At 44.7% G+C, this 20141-nt stretch overlaps 1 protein-coding gene across 6 annotated transcripts in view; it reads left to right on the top strand.

The window, feature by feature from the left end:
* kcnh7b (potassium channel, voltage gated eag related subfamily H, member 7b) overlaps positions 1–20141 on the top strand; it is a 289477-nt gene that overhangs the window by 185873 nt on the left and 83463 nt on the right. For 3 of the 6 annotated variants that reach the window (XM_078403802.1, XM_078403803.1, XM_078403804.1), the window contains exon 4: positions 7248–7280. The exons of 2 other annotated variants lie outside the window; for them this stretch is intronic. In XM_078403802.1, coding sequence (XP_078259928.1) covers positions 7248–7280 — 33 coding nt within the window. Of the gene's footprint in view, positions 1–6937; positions 7038–7247; positions 7281–20141 lie in introns of those variants that run through there. One more of the 6 variants, XM_078403807.1, reaches the window with a different exon arrangement.

A 20141-nucleotide genomic window follows, 5' to 3' on the forward strand; every position in this document is an offset into this window, starting at 1 on the left:
CAACACGGACACGGTGGGCTCAAGGCCCTGTTTCCACGCTGTATCTCTAAAGTCTAAAAGAACAAAATCCCTAGCACAATTAAGACGGTTTGTAGTTCGGGGTTTAGATAGATGGCGAAGGTAGATGGAGAATCAAGGAACTGTAGATGGTGATTTACAGAAAAGGACATAAACTGCTGGAGTAACTCAGCTGGTCAGGCTGCATCTCTGGAGAACATGGATAGGTGACAATTTGATTTCTGAAGAAGGGCCCCGACCTGAAACCATCACCTATTGAGTCAGAAGGAGTGTCCTGATCCAAAAGGTCACCTCTAGGAAATAGCAACCGGTGTGAGAGGGGAGATGAATACCAAATTAAAAATGTTATATATATATGCGCGAAGTATAAGAAATAAAGTGGATGAGCTTGAGGCTCAGTTAGAGGTTGGTAAGTATGATGTTGCGGGAATTACAGAGACATGGCTGCAAGAGGATCAGAGCTGGGAGCTGAATATTGTGAAAGTAAACATGCAGGTACAACAGGCAGTGTAGAAAGCTAATGGCATGTTGGCCTTCATAACAAGAAGATTTAAGTATAGGAGTAAAGAGGTCTTTCTGCAGTTGTACAGGGCCCTGGTGAGACCACATCTGGAGTATTGTGTGCAGTTTTGGTCTCCTAATTTGAGGAAGGACATCCTTGCTATTGAGGCAGTGCAGCATAGGTTCATGAGGTTAATCCTCGGGATGGTGGGACTGTCATATGAGAAAAGATTGGAAACTCTGGGCTTGTACTCACTGGAATTTAGAAGGATGAGAGGGGATCTTACAGAAAGTATAAAATTATAAAAGGACTGGACAGGCTAGATGCAGGAAAAATGTTTCCAATGTTGGGTGAGTCCAGAACCAGGGGCCACAGTCTAAGAATAAAGGGGAGGCCATTTAAAACTGAGATGAGAAAAAAACTTTTTCACCCAGAGAGATGTGAATTTGTGGAATTCTCTGCCACAGACGGCAGTGGAGGCCAATTCAGTGGATGAATTTAAAAGAGAGTTGGATAGAGCTCTAGGGGCTAGCGGAATCAAGGGATATGGGGAGAAGGCAGGCACAGGTTACTGATTGTGGATGATCAGCCATGATCACAATGAATGGTGGTGCTGGCTCGAAGGGCCAAATGGCCTCCTCTTGCACCTTTTTTCTAAGTTCTATATTCTATGTTATTCAGGGGTATATGTCCTCTCAAAAAGACAGACAAGTAGGCAGAGGTGGTGGGGTAGCTCTGTTGGTAAGGAATGCAATTCAGTCCCTTGCGAGGGGTGACAGAATCAGAAGATGTAGAGTCATTGTGGATAGAACTGAGAAATTGTAAGGGTAAAAAGACCCTATCTGCAGGCCCCCAAACAGTAGCCTGAATATTGGGTGCAAGGTGAATCAAGAGTTAAAATTGCCATGTAGCAAAGGTAATGCTTTGGTAGTTATGGGAGATTTCAAAATGCAGGTTGACTGGGAAAAATCAGGTTGGTACTGGACCACAAGAAAGGGAGTTTGTAGAGTGCCTCCAAGATGGATTCCTGGGGCAGCTTGTACTGGAGCCTACCAGGGAGAATGCAATTCTGGATTTAGTGTGGTGTAATGAACCAGATTTGATAAGGGAATTGAAGGTAACGGAGCCATTAGGAGGTAGTGACCATAATATGGTAAGTTTTAATCTGCAATTTGAGAGGGAGAAGGTAAAATCGGAAGTGTCAGTATTGCAATTGAACAAAGGGGACTATGGAGGCATGAGGGAGGAGCTGGCCAAAGTTGACTGGAAAGAGACCCTAGCAGGGATGACAGTGGAACAGCAATGGCAGGTATTTCTGGGAGTAATCCAACGAGGAAGAAAGATTCTAAGGGGAATAAGAGGCGACCGTGGCTAACAAGGGAAGTCAAGGACAGTATAAAATAAAAGAGAAAACGTATAACATAGCAAAAATGAGCGGGAAGCCAGAAGATTGGGCAATTTTTAAAGATCAACAGAAGGTAATTAAAAAGGCAATATGAGGAGAAAAGATGAAGTAGGAAGGTAAGCTAGCCAAGAACATAAAGGAGGATTGCAAAAGATTCTTTAGGTATGTGAAGACGAAAAAAATATTTAAGACAAATGTGGGTCCCTTGAAGACAGAAATAGGTGAATTTATTATGGGAAACAAGGAAATGGCAGACGAGTTGAACAGGTACTTTGATTCTGTCTTCACTAAGGGAGGCACAAACAATCTCCCAGATGTACTAGGGGACAGAGGGCCTAGGGTGACGGAGGAACTGAAGGAAATTCACATTAGTTAGGAAATAGTATTGGGTAGACTGATTGGATTGAAGGCTGATAAATCCCCAGGGCCTGGTGGTATGCATCCCAAGGACCTCAAGGAGGTGGCTCTAGAAATCGTGGACGCATTGGATCATTTTCCAATGTTCTATAGATTCTGGATCAGTTCCTGTGGATTGCAAGGTAGCTAATGTTATCCCACTTTTTTCAGAAAGGAGAGAATGCAGGGAAGTATAGACCAGTTAGCCTGACATCAGTGGTGGGGAAGATGCTGGAGTCGATTATTAAAGATGTAAGGGTCTGAAGAAGGGTCTCGACCCGAAACGTCACCCATTCCTTCTCTCCTGAGATGCTGCCTGACCTGCTGAGTTACTCCAGCATTTTGTGATATAAAGATGTAAAGATGGATAGCAGTAACAGGATTGGTCCAAATCAGCATGGATTTACGAAGAGGAAATCATGCTTGACTAATATTCTGGAATTTTTTGAGGATGTAACAAGTAAAATGGACAAGGGGAAGCTTGTATTCACTGGAATTTAGAAGGATGAGATGCGATCTTATAGAAACATAGAAAATTATTAAGGGATTGGACACACTAGATGCAGGAAACATGTTCTCAATGTTGGAGGAGTCCAGAACCAGAGGCCACAGTTTAAGAATAAGGGGTAGGCTATTTAGAACTGAGATGAAAAACTTTTTCACCCAGAGGGTTGCAAATTTGTGGAATTCTCTGCATCAGAAGGCAGTGGAGGCCGATTCACTGGATGCATTAAAAAGAGAGTTAGATAGAGCTCTTAGGGCTAGCAGAATCAAGGGGTATGCGGAGAAGGCAGGAACGGGGTACTGATTATGGATGATCAGCCATGATCATATGGCGAGTCCGGAAACTTGTTGGTTGTAGAAGAAGTTTATTGCGGCAACAATATTCGAATACAAAGTTAAACAACAAGGTAAAGGACAACCATCAAAAACTCACTGTCTTCTTCGAAGACTCCTCTGAACTGAACATTTCGGGCGCCAAAAGCGCACATGACAACGCTGTCCAATCAGCGATGTCGCTCTCTGGACCAATCCCTACGGTCGCGCTCACACGTGACCTTGCTGGCCAATCTGAGGGTTCGACGACCTGGACCATTCTCTATGGTCGCTACAATCACATTGAATGGCGGTGCTGACTCGAAGGGCCGAATAGCCTACTCCTGCACCTATTATCTCTGTATCTATGTATCTATCCATGTTCACCAGAGATGCTGCGTTCTGAAGAAGGGGCTCGACCTGAAGGTGGATGGAATATTTTGTCAGAGGACTTAAGGCTGGGATTTGCAGCAGGCAGGAAAATCTGGGCAGGCTGGTGAAGTTAGGAGGTGCACGGCAGATGAAATTAAATATAGAGATGCGTGACTAATGCATTATTGATGAAAATGTGAAGAAATATGTTATGTATAAAATGGTACAGCTTTTAAAGGGGTACAGGCACAGTGAGATTTGTGAAGCAGCTTACAAATGTATTTTAAGTTAAAGGGCAAAGCTGTTGGAATATAGAACAGCACAGCAGGGAAACAGGCCCTTCAGCCCACAATGTGCGTGCCAAACATGATGCCAAGTTAAATTAACCTCCTCTGTCTGCATGTGAGCCACCTCCCTCGATTGCCTGCATATCATGTGCCTATCTAAAAGCCAGTATTAATACCACTTTTGTATCTGCCTTTGGTAAATCCCTTCCATGTACCGGGCAGTGTCCATCACTCTCTGTAAATCCCATCGATTGTGGGGGGGTCAGTACCCGTGATGGACCGAGCAGTGTCCAACTCTCTCTGTAGATCTCCTCGATGGTGGGGGGGTCAGTACCCGTGATTGACCGAGCAGCGTCTATCACACTCTGTAGATCCCCTCGATGGTGGGGGGGTCAGTACCCGTGATGGACCGGGCAGTGTCCAACTTTCTCTGTAGATCTCCTCGATGGTGGGGGGGTCAGTACCCGTGATGGAACGGGCAGTGTCCACCTCTCTCTGTAGTCTCTTTCATTTCTGGACGTTCAAATATCAATGATGTGAAGAAAGTACAGAATCTATGACCATCTCTACGAGAGGAAAGTGAAGATTTAACAGGGTCATTTAAGATTATATGAGTTGATGTTTGGGAGAATTATGTCCATTGGCTGGATCAGTGGTATCCAGATGAGAAATCGCACGCCAATTATTCTTCCTTCTCCCTGCTCCCGTCTGACAGAAGATACAGAAGCTTTAAAGTGCACATCACCAGACTCAGGAACAGCTTCTTCCCCTCTGTAATCAGGTTTTTGAACGGTCCTTCCATAATCTAGTCTACTGTTCTATTCACCTCTACCCCTTTGCGGACAGTGGACTTTGTTTCTGGAACTGATGTGCCACAATCCTGAGAACTATATTCTGCACTCTGCAACATCCCATTTGCTCTACCTATTGTACTTGAGTTTGGCTTGAGGGTATTTATGTACAGTATTATCAGATCTATTTGGATAGCATGCAGAACAAAGCTTTTCACTGTACCTCGGTACACGTGACAATAATAAACCTAAACCTAATGTTACCAGCAATAAGACAGGGGACCGATGAGAAAAGTATTCTTATTGCAGCAAGTACTAATCTGGAGTAGAATTCCTGATGCAGCTTACATATCTGATAAGAATCCTTCAAAAGGCCATTGGACATATTTGTGAAAAAGTATAACTTGCTGAGTTGTGAGGAAAGAGGAACTATATATCAGTTATCCCAAGAATGATGACCAAATCACTTTCTGACTTACACCTTACTCTAACAACATTTAAAAGACACTTGGACTGGTACATAGATAGGAAAGGTTTAGAAGGATATGGGCCAAACGCGGGCAGGTGGGAGTAGTTTAGATGGAGCATCTTGGTTGCCATGGACAAGTTTGGCTGAAGGGCCCATTTCCATGTCGTTTGACTCAATGAATCTATATATTCCCATAAAGCAGGGAACACGATGTATTTCTCTACAGCAAGAAACAACCGGTGTCAAAACAGTATCATGGAAAATAAGTCTCAAAATCAAAACAGTCTTTCAAAATATTGGTTTTGCAAAAGAAAAGGGTGAATTTAATGCTGCAACTAAAGCACAAGATTACAATAATGAAATGAAAGCAACACTGCATTTTACAAGACTGTAATCCTTCGGGAAAACCAATCTTATCACAGCTGATAGTGAACAATTTGAGTGCTGCACAATTTTGTTTGCACTTTTGATAAAGATGACCTTACTGGTAGTTCTCAGACTGAATAAAAGAAAGTTGCAGCTTCTGAAACGTGTATAAATAGGCTCTTTCAATGAGGAATAATGCATCACAATGAATAACATGCCCCAGTCAGATCAGGGCAGCCAGTGGGAGCAACGTGCATCATCTAACCAGCACCGAGGAGACAAAAACCCACGGCGGTGCCTCCACCACCCAGTGCCAGCGTGGGCACCGGTCACCAGGCAACACACACCAGAGCCCAGCCTCTGCCTCTCAAATTACAGGTTCGCTGCCCACCTGCCTCTCCACCGGCTGTACGTGTCTGTGTGTGTGGATGTGTGTATGTGGGGGTGTGTGTATGTGGGAGTTGGGTGGATGTGTGTATGTGGGGGTGTGTGTGGGTGTGTGTATGTGGGGGTGTGTGTGGGTGTGTGTGTGTGGGTGTGTGTGTGTGGGGGGGGTGTGGGGGTGTGTATGTGGGGGGGGGGGTGGGTGTGTGTGGATGTGTGTATGTGGGGGGGTGTGTGGATGTGTGTATGTGGGGGGGGTGTGGGTGTGTGTATGTGGGGGGTGTGTGTGCGCACGTGTGTGTTTGATTCTGTATGTTTGTCTATGAGTGTTTGTGTGAGTGTCTGAGCATGTATGCATTTGATTCTGTGTATGTGTATACTGTATGTTTGATTCTCTGTGTGTCTGTGTGTCTATGTATGTGTTTCTGTGTCTGTGTCTGTGTCTGTGTGTGCCCATGTGTGTTTAATTCTGTATGTGTGTCTGTGAGTGTGTGTGTGTGTGTGTGTGTGTGTGTGTGTGTGTGTCTGTGTATGTCTGTATATATGTGTCTGTGTGGGTGTGTCTGATTCTGCCTGTGTTTGATTCTGTATGTGTGTCTGTGAATGAGAGAGTGTGTCTGTGAATGGGTGTCTGTTTGATTCTGTGTGTGTGAGTGCCTGTACGTGTGTGTGTGTGTGTGTGTGATTCTGTGTGTATAGTTCTGTGTTTGTATTTGATTCTGTGAGTGTCTGTTTGTGAGTGTGTGGATGTGTGGCTGCATCTGTGGTTGTGTGTGTCTGTGTGTGTGTGTCTATGTGTCTGTGTATGTGTGTGTATGTGTGTCTGTGCTTGTGTGTTTGTTTCTGTATGTGTGTGTGTTTGCATATATGTTTGTAGGTGTGTGTCTGTGTCTGTTTGTGTGTGATGTGCTTGTGTGGATGTGCATGCGTGTGTAAGTGTGGTTGTGTTTGGCTGTGTGGCTGTGTATGTTTGTATGTGTGTGCATTGTGTGTATGTGTGTGTATTTGTGTGTGTATTTGTTCTTGTGTGTGTTTACATATGTGTTTGCATGTGTGTGTATGCGCGCATGTATATATTACAAAGCTGACTATGATCAGAGTCTAGTTAACCTCTATTTAACAAAATCATACTCAATAATTCTTCGCAACTGAACTATCACTTCCTATAGTGCAATGAACACTTAGATCTTCTAGCAGTGCTGAGCGGTCCTGATGGGAATTGATTAAACAGGTAAGTAAAGGATTATCTCGGGTTTGATATAATTACCATGTTAAAAAAAAGTAATTACAGATCCATAATTTACTTTACAAGCCCCTAAACGTTTTTCAGGTTTAATGAAATAAAGGTCTTCGAACAGTCCATGTCTTACAATGTGCCACTGTTCGGGAATCAGTCAAAAACTATGCTGCGTGTAACCAATTGTGTTCAATTGTGTTTCAGCCTGCAGTCCTCATTCCAGTGATTCTTCCACAGGTAAACTTTATCGCAGTCAGTCCTGATGTGTTGTGCCTGTAATTTTTATTGCATCGTATAGCTGGATCTGTTTGGATACTTTAATGGAATCCCTTAATCAAGGATAATGTGTATAAGTTTGCTGCTTTAATTGAAACAGATGGTACATCATTTTGAAAGCAAGCAGTACCGACTATATATAGTAGCGTGTTATACCAATGTAATTAACCATTATCCTTCCAGAAGTCTCAAGACTTCTTATAAAAGCTTTTATCAAGGTAGAAATTTTGCTTTCTGCTTAAATTGATTGCTTGAAGCAAGTAGGTGTAACATTTAAGGAAGCCACTGCCACAAATTAAAAACCTTTTAATTTCTGGCAACCAATGGCAGCACCACGCACGAAGACATCCCAGACCACAATCTCCCAGATGTTCTAGTGGCCAGAGATCCTAGGGTGACGGAGGAACTGAAGGAAATCCACATTAGGCAGAAAATGGTGTTAGGTAGACTGATGGGACTGAAGGCTGATAAATCGCCAGGGCCTGATGGTCTGCATCCCAAGGTACTTAAGGAAGTGGCGCTAGAAATCGTGGACGCATTGGTAATCATTTTCCAATGTTCTATAGATTCAGGATCAGTTCCTGTGGATTGGAGGGTAGCTAATGTTGTCCCACTTTTTAAGAAAGGAGGGAGAGAGAAAACAGGAAATTATAGACCAGTTAGTCTGACATCGGCGGTGGGGAAGATACTGGAGTCAATTATAAAAGACGAAATTGCGGAGCATTTGGATAGCAATAACAGGATCGTTCCGAGTCAGCATGGATTTACAAAGGGGAAATCATGCTTGACTAATCTTCTGGAATTTTTTGAGGATGTAACTAGGAAAATTGACAGGGGAGAGCTGGTGGATGTAGTGTACCTTGACTTTCAGAAAGCCTTCGACCACATCCCACATAGGAGATTAGTGGGCAAAATTAGAGCATATGGTATTGGGGGTAGGGTACTGACATGGATAGAACATTGGTTGGCAGACAGAAAGCAAAGAGTGGGGATAAATGGGTCCCTTTCAGAATGGCAGGCAGTGACTAGTGGGGTAGCACAAAGCTCGGTGCTGGGACCGCAGCTATTTACAATATACATTCATGACTTGGATGAAGGGATTAAAAATAACAATAGTAAATTTGCAGATGACACAAAGCTGGGTGGCAGTGTGAACTGTGAGGAAGATGCTATGAGGTTGCAGGGTGACTTGGACAGGTTGTGTGAGTGGGCGGATGCATGGCAGATGCAGTTTAATGTGGATAAATGTGAGGTTATCCACTTTGGTGGAAAGAACAGGAAGGCAGATTATTATCTGAATGGTGTCAAGTTAGGAAAAGGGGAAGTACAACGAGATCTGGGTGTCGTAGTGCCTCAGTCACTGTAAGGAAGATGCAGGTACAGTAGGCAGTGAAGAAAACCAATGGAATGTTGGCCTTCATAACAAGGGGAGTATAGGAACAAAGAGGTCCTTCTGCAGTTATACAGGGCCCTAGTGAGACCACACCTGGAGGATTGTGTGCAGTTTTGGTCTCCAAACGAGGAAGGACATTCTTGCTATTGAAGGAGTGCAGCGTAGGTTCATGAGGTTAATTCCCAGAATGGCTTGACTGTCGTACATTGAAAGTCTGGAGCAACTGGGCTTGTATACTCTGGAATTTAGAAGGATGAGAGGCGATCTTAGTGAAACATATAAGATTATAAGGGATTGGACATGCTAGAGGCAGGAAATATGTTGCTGATGTTGGGGGAGTCCCGAACCAAGGGGCACAGTTTAAGAATAAGTGGTAGGCCATTTAGAACGGAGATGAGGAAGAATTTTTTCACTCAGAGAGTTGTGAAGCTGTGGAATTCTCTGCCTCAGTGGAGGCCAATTCTCAGATGGCAGTGGAGGCCAATTCTCTGGATGCTTTCAAGAGAGAGTTAGATAGAGCTCTTAATGATAGCAGAGTCAGGAGATATGGGGAGAAGGCCGGAACGGGGTACTGATTGTGCATGATCAGCCATGATCACGGTGAATGGCGGTGCTGGCTCAAAGGGCCGAATGGCCTACTCCTGCACCTATTGTCTATTGTCTATTGACCTAATCAAATGTTCCTTTTATCTTGGTCGCTGCATTCACAAATCTTTAAGTGCAAATTCAGAAAACCACCTTGAAAAACAGTCGAGTTTATTTTTGGAGCAATGATAAGATAAGCTTAAGACAATTATGGAATCTGCGAAATATTTTCAAATTACAAAGTTGTTTTTAAAAGTGAGGTGTAATTGTCAGTCATGGGGTAAAATCCAAAGATTGTTTTCAGTTGATTTTAGTGTGAGAATTCTAGCTGATGGTTCAAATTCGAAGTACTATTTCTATTGTCATTTTTAATGTAGTGAAAGATATTTGGACAGGTTCAAGGATAGTCATTGAGTCATACAGCCTGGAAACAGGCTCCTCAGCCCAACTAGTCCATGCTGACCAAGATGCCCCATCTACACTCGTCCCACCTGCCCATGTTTGGCCCATGTCCCTCTAAAAGCTTTCCTATCCATGTACCTGTCCAAACGACTTTTAAATGATGTGATAGTACCTGCCTCAACTACCTCCTTTTGTAGCTTGTTCCATACACCCACCACCCTCTGTGTGAAAAGGTTGTCCCTCAGAATCTTTCCCCGTTCACCTTCAACCAAGTAAGAATGTAATTGTTCCATTTCAGGACATATGCCAATACAATAGTCTTGACCCTTCTCTTGACTATTGATTCCCCTACTTTTAGTCCTAGTTTAAAGATGCAGCGCGGAAACATAACCCTTCGGCCCACCAAGTCCACGCTGACCAACGATCCCTGCACACTAACACTATCCGACACACATTAGGGACAATTTACAATTTTCCAATTGTACCAAAGCCAATTAACCTACAAACCTGTACATCTTTGGAGTGTGCGAGGAAACCCAGGCACCCAGGGAAAACCCATGCGGTCACAGGGAGAATGTATAAACTCCGTGTAGACAGCACCCGTAGTCAGGATTGAACCCGGGTCTGTCGTGTTGAGGCAGCAACTCTACCTCTGCACAGCCGTACACCACTGTGATCTGGGTAAAGGATTCTATGCATCTACTCAATCTATTCTAGATAGGATAGGAAAGATTTAGAGGAATATGGGACAAATACGGCAGGTGGGACTAACATACATGGGGCATACACAAAATGCTGGAGTAACTCAGCAGGTCAGGCAGCATCTCGGGAGAGAAGGAATGGGTGACGTTTCAGATCCGGACCCTTCTTCAGACTGACCCGAAACGTCACCCATTCCTTCTCTCCCGAGATGCTGCCTGATCCGCTGAGTTACTCCAGCATTTTGTGTCTACCGTCGATTTTAACCAGCATCTGCAGTTGTTTTCCTACACATTCCTATACGGGGCATCTTGGTCAGTATGGGCAAGTTGGGCCAAAGGGCCTGTTTCTGCGCTGCATGACTCTGTCACTCTATGACTCTAAAAATAGGCATGATGCCATTTAACATATGCACAAACAATCTCTCAATTGCTCGTATGTAACAGTGGACCACACGTTGTATAAAACTCTTTCCCTTGGGGAAATCATCCTGTCAAACGCCATGTTTCCTTCAAAGCACATGCAGGCGGTTGGGAACTAACGATGTCAGTGAAAATCTGATGCCGTAAACCCCACTGCGATTTATATTTACAGAACAATTTTTTGTAATGCGACCAACTTCGTGTTCATAAGTGAAAGAGCAGAATTAGGCGGTCAACTCTACTCTGCCATTCAATCATGGCTGATCTATCTTCCCCTCTCAACCCCATCTAATCAAGAATCTACTAATCTCCACCTTAAAAATACCCAATGACTGCCTCCACAGCCGTCTGGCAATGAATTCCACAGATTCAGCACCCTCTGACTAAAGAAATAGCTCCTCATCTCCTTTCTACAGGTATGTCCTTTTATTCTGATGCTCTGGCCTCTAGTCCTAGACTCTCCCACTAGGAGAAACATCCTCTCCACGTCCACTCTATCCAGGCCTATCCCTATTCGGTAAGTTTCAATGAGGTCCCCCCTTCCTCTAAACTCCACCAAGTACAGGCCCAGTGCTGTCAAACACTCATTACAACACAATCATTCCTGAAATCATGCTCGTACACCTCCTCTGGGCCCCCTCCAGAGCCAGTACATCCCTCCTCAGATATGGGGCCCAAAACTGTTCACAATACTCCAAATGCGGTCTGACCAGTGCCTTACAGAGAGCCTCAGCATTACGTCCCCTAGTTTATATTCTAGTCCCCTTGTGAAGCCTGCTTTGAGGTGCATTCAGTCTTGGGATGTGTGCTGTGTTGTGCATATATATGGCTCCTGACTGTTGAATCAGAAATAAATTGAGTGTTCCCTTTTCAGATGAGTTGTTCTCAAGGTCAGCAAAATCAGTAATAGACGTTGGCACATTTATATTGAAGCAGTGAAACAGAGTGAACGATGTTTGCATAGGGTGAACCAGGGGAAATAATATTTCATGCTTAAATAATATTTCATGCCATTAATAAAACAAAATGTGCCTTTTTGAAAACATCAACCTGAATTTATAGACATGCATCATAATATAGCAATCCTGGTTGAGCCATACCATTGGTAAAGGCCCACTGGCCCAACCCATGCCCTGCCATAGAGTAACAGGCCCACTGGCCCAACCCATGCCCTGCCATAGAGTAACAGGCCCACTGGCCCAACCCGTGCCCTGCCATAGAGTAACAAGCCCACTGGCCCAACCCGTGCCCTGCCATAGAGTAACAGGCCCACTGGCCCAACCCGTGCCCTGCCATAGAGTAACAAGCCCACTGGCCCAACCCGTGCCCTGCCATAGAGTAACAAGCCCACTGGCCCAACCCGTGCCCTGCCATAGAGTAACAAGCCCACTGGCCCAACCCATGCCCTGCCATAGAGTAACAGGCCCACTGGCCCAACCCATGCCCTGCCATAGAGTAACAGGTCCACTGGCCCAACCCGTGCCCTGCCATAGAGTAACAAGCCCACTGGCCCAACCCGTGCCCTGCCATAGAGTCATAGAGTCATAGAGTCATACAGTGTGGAAACAGGCCCTTTTCTCAACTTGCCCATGCCGACTAATATGTCCCATCTACCCTAGTCCCACCTGCCTGTGTTTGCTCCATATCCCTCTAAACATATCCTATTCATGTACCTGTCTAAATGGTTCTTAAACATTGTGATAGTAACCTGCCTCAACGGCCTCCTCCGGTAGCTCATTCCATACACCCACCACCCTTTGTATAAAAAGGTTGCCCCCTCAAGTTCCTATTAATCTTTCCCCCCCTCACCTTAAACCTATGGTTCTTGATACAAACTGCAAGTCTTTGAGACGTGGGAGGAAACCGGAGCACCCAGAAACAAGGAGAACGTGCAAACTCCATACAGACAGCACCCGTGTGTAACTGTACAGACAAATCCCATTGTTATTTGTTCCCACTAACTGACTTTAGAGTGAAAACAGGCCACCATGTCCACGCTGACAAGCAATCAACCTGTACATTAGCATTATCCTACACATTAGGGACAAATTATAATTTTTACCAAAGTCAATTAACCTACAAATCTCTACATCTTTGGAGTGTGGGAGAAAACCCACGCAGTCACAGGGAGAATGTACAAACTCTGTACAGACAGCACCCGTGGTCATGGTCGAACTCGGGTCTCTGGCGCTGTGAGACAACAACCGCGCAACTGTGCCGCTTGGAAATAGAGGAAGTGCAGATGCCGGAGGTTTGAGCTGTCTTGAGTGACCGAGGAAATACCGGGTAGAAGAGTCCAATTTTCTTGAGCACCCAGGATGGTCTCCGGAATAAATCCCAGCAGGAGCGATACGGTGGCGCAGTGGTAGAGTTGCTGTCTTACAGCGCCAGAGACCTGGGTTCAATCCTGACTATGGGTGCTGTCTGCATGGAGTTTGTACATTCTCCATGAGACCGTGTAGGTTAATTGACTTTGGTAAAAATTATAATTTGTCCCTGGTGTGTAGGAGAGTGCTAGCGTGCAGGGTGATCGCTTGTCGGCATGGACTCAGTGGGCCTGTTTTCACGCTTATCTCTAAAGTCTAAAATCTAAAGTCAGTTAGTGGGAACTAATAGCAATGGGAATTATGAGCATGCGTCACCCTCAAGAACTAGAAGGCACCATTGCAAAACTAACTTATTTGGTTAGATTAGGTTTATTATCGTCAGGTGTAGCAAGGTTCAGTGAAAAGCTGTGTTTTTGTGCAGTATTCCATACAGAAACAAGGAACTGCAGAAGCTGTGTTACAAAAAAAGGCGCAAAGTACTGGAGTAACTGGGCAGTTCAGTTTGAAGACTAAATTAGCCTGAAGAAGAGTCCTGACCTGAAACATCACTTATCCAGGTTCTCTGGAGATGCTGCCTAACCCATTGAGTTACCCCAGCACTTTGTGTCTTTTTCTGTACTGTTCTCATAGAGTTGTACAGCGTAGAAACAGACTCTTCGGCCCAACTTACCCACGCCAACCAACATGCCCCATCCTCACTAGTTCCACCTGCTTGTGTTTGGCCCGTATCCCTCTAAACCTATCCTATTCCACCCACCGGAAATTGGAGGAACAGCACCTCATATTTCGCCTGGGCAGTTTGCAGCCCGGTGGTATGAACGTCGACTTCTCCAACTTTAGATAGCTCCTCTGTCCCTCCCTTCCCCTCCTCCTTCCCAGATCTCCCTCTATCTTCCTGTCTCCACCTATATCCTTCCTTTGTCCCGCCCCCCTGACATCAGTCTGAAGAAGGGTCTCGACCCGAAACGTCACCCATTCCTTCTCTCCCGAGATGCTGCCCGACCTGCTGAGTTACTCCAGCATTTTGTGAATAAATCGATTTGTACCAGCATCTGCAGTTATTTTCTTATCCTATTCATGTACCTGTCGAAATGTTTCTTAAATGTTGTGATAGTACCTGCCACAACTACCTCCTCTGGCAGCTCGTTCCTTTAGGTATCTACCAACTTTTGTATAAAAAATGTTGCCTCTCAGTTTCCTATTAATATTTTCCCCTCTCACCTTAAACCTATGTCCTCTGGTTCTCAATTCCCCTACTCTGGGTGAAAAACTGTGCATTCGCCTTATCTATTCCTCTCATGATTTTATTACTTGTTCTATGTTGAAATGTCTGTGCATTTTTGGCAGCAAAGAAAAATAAATGATAACAATACCTTATTATCACCAAAAATTGCTGCAATGACAATAAGAACAACTAGTTGATAATTCTGTGATTAATTGATTTGTAAACTGCAGGACAATTAATGTGTAACTTACATTGATTGTTATTGTATTTGTTTAAATAATGTGGCATACATCCTTAATTTCATAATGAAAAATGAGAATGAATCATTTACTTTTGGAAAATCAGGCACAAAATGAATCCAGAATCTGCTGCCAATGAAAAGCATAATTCTAACAGAAATTGTGTAGGTGGGGTATAAAATAAAAATTGGGTTTCAGTTTATGAAATCCAACTTGACGTTTCAACAGATACAAGGAACTGCAGATGCTGGTTAACATAAAATGTGCTGGTGGAATTCAGTGGGTCAGGCAGCATCTGTGGATGGAATGGACATATGACGCGGAGCGGCACTATGGCGCAGCGGTAGAGTTGTGGCCGTAACGGATTTGTCTCCGGAGATGCTGCCTGACCTGCGGAGTTTCTCTGGCACTTTGTGTCTTGTTTTACTTCCCAGTAATTTTTGCATTCTATCCATGCCAGAGACTAAGGCCAGAGATGAAAAGACAGAAGGGGTGGGACAAAAGGGTGGAAGATTTGTGAATTGTCAAGCCAGAGGAAGGAACATAGGCGGAAGGGGGTGGAAAGGGGATAAATAGTTGCCCATCTAAAAGCTGCTGAGGGCAGCACGATGGTGCAACGATGGAGTTGCTGCCTCACAGTGCCAGAGACCGGATTCGATCCTGACTAAGGGTGCTGTCTGTATGGAGTTTGTACGTTCTCCCTGCGACCACGTGGGTTTTCTACGGGTGATCCGGTCTCTTCCCACACTCCAGACTTACAGGTTTGTAGGCCAATTAGTTTGGTAAAATTATAAATTGTCCCTCGTGTTTGTAGGATAGTGTTGGTGTGCAGGGATCACTGATCGATGTGGACTCGGTGGGCGAAAGGCTTGTTTCCGCGCTGTATCTCTAACCTAAACTAAACTAGACTAAATGTAAAAATGTCTTAAACATCATTGTGCCTCCACCACACCCCTGGCAGATCAAAAAGGCAACGTAATCCAAGGGCAACAAATTCTAATTTGCGGTCAGGCTCAGCCTAAACATAACACATCTGGAAACCAGCATCAGAGGCAACCCTGAATAAGGGATGCTGACAGATTTCCAATGTGAAGTATTTTACATTCTGCAAGTGCATCTTACTCATTCTACAAGCAGACCGTCCAGAATATTATGAGCTATGATCAATACTCAGCCTTCTGCAACTATCTTAGTTCTCCAGAGATGCTGCCAAATCTGCTAAGTTACTCCAGCATTTTCTACCCACAGTTCTCCAGGACCCTGCCAAAGGGGATTGAAACAGTTCACTGGTGCTTTATCTGTCACATATGGAACTGCACAGTGAAATTCTTTTTGCATGTATTACACCTGCAGGCGCCGCCATTGTTGGTGCCATTATTCAAAGTCTAAAGTCCGGTCTAATGTACTGGAGCAGTTCCAGCGAACCGATGTCCCTCCATATTTCCTCGCCCGGCCATCTTTGTGTCCCGGGGGCACCACCTGCAGCCGACCTTGAAGGCGCTGGAGGCAATCCCCCGATACACCCTTCCACTGGCCCTTGCTCCTCGCGTCCGCCATCTCCAGCTCCCTCCCATTTACGCCATGCACCGAGCCTTCAGGCGGGTTTCCAGTCCCGCCGACCGACGAGCCTTCAGGTGGGTTCCCAGTCCCGCGACTAACGAGCCTACGGGTGAGGTCCCGCCGACCAACGAGGAAAATCCTATAATGGTCGGAGGCTGAGGAGAGACCTGATAGAAGTATATAAAATAATGAGAGGCATAGGTAGGGTGGACTGTCAGAACCTTTACCCCAGGGTGGAAATGTCAAGGACTAGAGGGCATAGCTTGAAGTTGAGAGGGGCAAAGTTTAAAGGAGATGTGTGGAGCAAGGTTTTTTTACACAGCAGGTAGTGCGTGCCTGGCACCTGCCAAGGGAAGGGATATATTAGGCAGCAAGTGAACAGTCAGTTCTTGAAGTTGATGTGTTGGATGTAGGAGAAATGGGCAGGAGTAAAGGCCTAAGCGACTTTGACAAGGGCCAAATTGTTATGGCCAGACGACTGGGTCAGAGGATCTCTGAAACGGCAAGGCTTGTGGGGTGCTCCTGGTCAGCAGTGGTGAGTACCTACCGACAGTGGTCCGAGGAGGGACAACCACAAACCGGCGACAGGGTGTTGGGTTCCTAAGGCTCATCGATATGCGAGGGCAACGAAGGCTACCCCGTCTGGTTCGAACCGACAGAAGGTCAACTGAAAGTCACAGAAATTTTTAATGGTGATCACGGGAGGAATGTGTCACAATACACGGTGCATCGCTCCCTGCTGCGTATGGGGCTGCACACAGAGGACCAACAGCATATTAGGCAGGTGGTCATAATGTTTTGGCTCATCAGGTCCTAATGTTTTGGCTGATCGGTGTATGTATCCACCCCGATACACATATATACAGATATATATATATGTGTATATTATATGTGTGTGTGTGTGTGTGTGTGTGTGTGTGTGTGTGTGTGTGTGTGTGTGTGTGTGTGTGTGTGTGTGTATACATATATGTATATGTATATGTATATATACTGAACCTTTTTGGTTGTTTATTATCGTGTTTACAAAGTACTAAGTTTTACGTATTTGTTATGCTGCTGCAAGGAAGAATTGAATTGCTCTGTTTTGGGACATTTGACAATAAAACACTCTTGACTCTTTTGACTCGACCCTTCTTCAGACTGATCTTTATGTCTATACATGCTCACAAATGTGATTAGCTCTCTCGATGGCAGCTCTTGGCTCAGAGAATGAAGAAAAACTGCAAAATGGAATCCAAAATTAAAATAGCTATTTCTGTACAAAAATGTTCTTTTCCTTGGCATATCACTTAGATATTAATGAATATTCTAATCAGATTTCAATTCTATATTCTGTGTGTCATTGTAATTACAATATGCCAGACTCGGGGACAGCTTCTTCCCCTCTGTTATCAGGCTTCTGGATGGTCCTTCCATAAGCTCGGGTGCTGTCCGATTCACTTCTACCCCATTGCGGACATTGGACTTTGTCTATGGAACTGATGCACTACAATGCTGAGAACTATATTCTGCAGTCTGTATCTTCCCCTTTGCTCTACCTATTGTATTTGAGTATGGCTTGATTGTGTCTATACTGTGTCTATAGTATAATCTGAACGTTTGGATAGCATGCAAAACAAAGATCTTCACTGTACCTCTGTACATGTGACAATAACGAACCTAAATCTAAACCTAGAGCTAACCTTCTTGGCAGCAAGCAAATTCCTGTTTAAATGCAGTCACAGGTGGGAAATAATGTCACCTGTTTACTTTTGCGAATGTCTGATTTTTCTCCCTGAAAATCCACTTTGTGGGTTATATATTTTAGCCTCTGCAATCGAACAATTTGGGAGAGTCTCAGACCAGTGGGCAGATCCTCAGAATAAAAGGTTGTACCTTTAGAATGAAGATGACGAATGTCTTTTTTTCCCCCTCAACCTCATTCTCCTGCTTTCTCCCCATAACTTCTGGCATCCTTTCGAATCACGAACCTGTTAATCTCGGCTTTAAAAATACCCAGTACCATCTGGCTATAGAAATTCCTCCTCATCGTCATTCTAAAGGTATGTCCTTTTATTCTGAGCCTGTGCCCTCTGGTTCTAGGCTCTCCTAAATCGCTCAATTGCACAGGAAACATGCACACCCCATGAAGTGGATTTTCAGGAAGAAAAAACAGTCATTAGCAAAAGCAAATGGTGCAAGCAATGGTGCGGCACTGTGGCGCAGTGGTAGAGTTGCTGCCTTACAGCGCCAGAGACCTAGGTTCGATCCTGACCTTGGGTGCGAGATTACACATTCTCCCTGTAACCACGTGGATTTTATCCAGGTGCTCCCACACTTGCAGGTTTGTTGGTTAATTGGCTTCTGTAAATTGCCCCCAGTGTGTAGGATCGTGCCAGTGTATGGGGGGATCGCTGGTCAGCGCAGACTCGGTGGGCCGAAGGGCCTGTTTTCACGCAGTGTCTCTGAAGTCTAAAGTCAAAACAATTGCATTTTTGCTCATCTGTGACTACATTTAACCAGGAATCGAACTTTCTTTTGCTTATTGTGTTATCTGTGTTTGCAGACATGTTACGCTGATACACGTAAGAATTTATTGTAAGACACAAAGTGCTGGAGTAACTGAGCAGGCCAGGCAGCATCTCTGGAAAACACGAACACGTACATGTGACAATATTACACTAGTGGGAGCGTCTAGAACCAGAGGGGACAGCATCAGAATCAAACGGACATACCTTTGGAAAGATGAGGAGGAATTTCTTTCGTCAATGAGTGGTGAATCTTTGGAACCCATTGCCACAGATGGCTGTGGAAGCTGTTATTGTCAATGACGATGAGTCATGATAATGATATGCAACTATCTTGACCTTTGTATCAGCTGACTTTGGTGGTGTGTAAGCCAGGGCAGGAGGCCACTGTCGGCAGAGATAATAAACATAGAGACGAAGGAATGTAACCTGTAAATATTGTGTCAGTATCATTATTCCACATCAGTGGCGAAGATGTGACATTGGCAATATTTTGGATTTTGGATATTTTGGACATTTTGGATTCTGAATCCGTGGCTATGAGCTGGAAAAAGGTTAGAAAAAGGTCATAAAGGCAGTCGTTGGAGCTGATTTCTTAGCACTTCGCGAAGTTCCACACGGATCCGATGGGTGATGCGAGTACCGTCAACATGAAGTGGAACGCTTGGCTGGTGGAATTCGAGGCCTATGCCGACAGTCACGGGCTCTTTCTTGATGAGAGTACACCGGGGCAGAAGGCACAGTGGAGAGCATTGCTTCTCTTCACCATGGGGCCAGTGGTTTGAGAAATGTTTAAAACACTCCCTGACACCGGAATGAAGGAAGACTAAGAAAGCCGTTGATGCATTGAACAGCCATTATGTGGTGGTGCCGAATACTACATTTCAACGCCATTTATTCCGCAAAATAAAACATGAAGAGGGCGAGACAGTTGCCCCTTTTTGTGGCGAGACTCAGACAGGTGTCGGTAGGATGCAAATATGTGTGATAGAGGATAAGGGAGAACCCGTGCTCAGTAGAAGTACAGCTCGAGAGCTGGGAGTGCTTCACATCGGAGTGCATGTCAATTCAGTGCAGTCATGTGATGACATGAGGCAGGAATTTCACTCAGTATTCCAAGGGGTTGGAAAATTAAAAGGCCTGCATGTGAAGTTAATCATTGATGAAACAGTCAAGTTGAAAGCACAATCAGTGCTGAAAACGCCATTTGGAATTCGTGGAAAAGTAGAAGCTAAAATCAAGGAGTTGATTGATCAGGACATTAGTGAGCCAGTTGGACATTCGGCACCATGGGTGAGTCCAGTAGAGATGGTGCCGAACCCCAATGATGACATCAGACTATGCGTTGACATGAGGAGAGCCAGTGAGGCAATAATCAGAAAAAGACACCCAATTCCAATGATCGATGAGGTGCTACAAGAGTTATCAACCAGTAAAGTGTTCTCCAGAATTGATCTCAAGTG

Source organism: Rhinoraja longicauda, chromosome 8 (genome assembly GCF_053455715.1).
Source record: "Rhinoraja longicauda isolate Sanriku21f chromosome 8, sRhiLon1.1, whole genome shotgun sequence".
In the NCBI taxonomy this organism is placed as follows: Eukaryota; Metazoa; Chordata; class Chondrichthyes; order Rajiformes; family Arhynchobatidae; genus Rhinoraja; species Rhinoraja longicauda.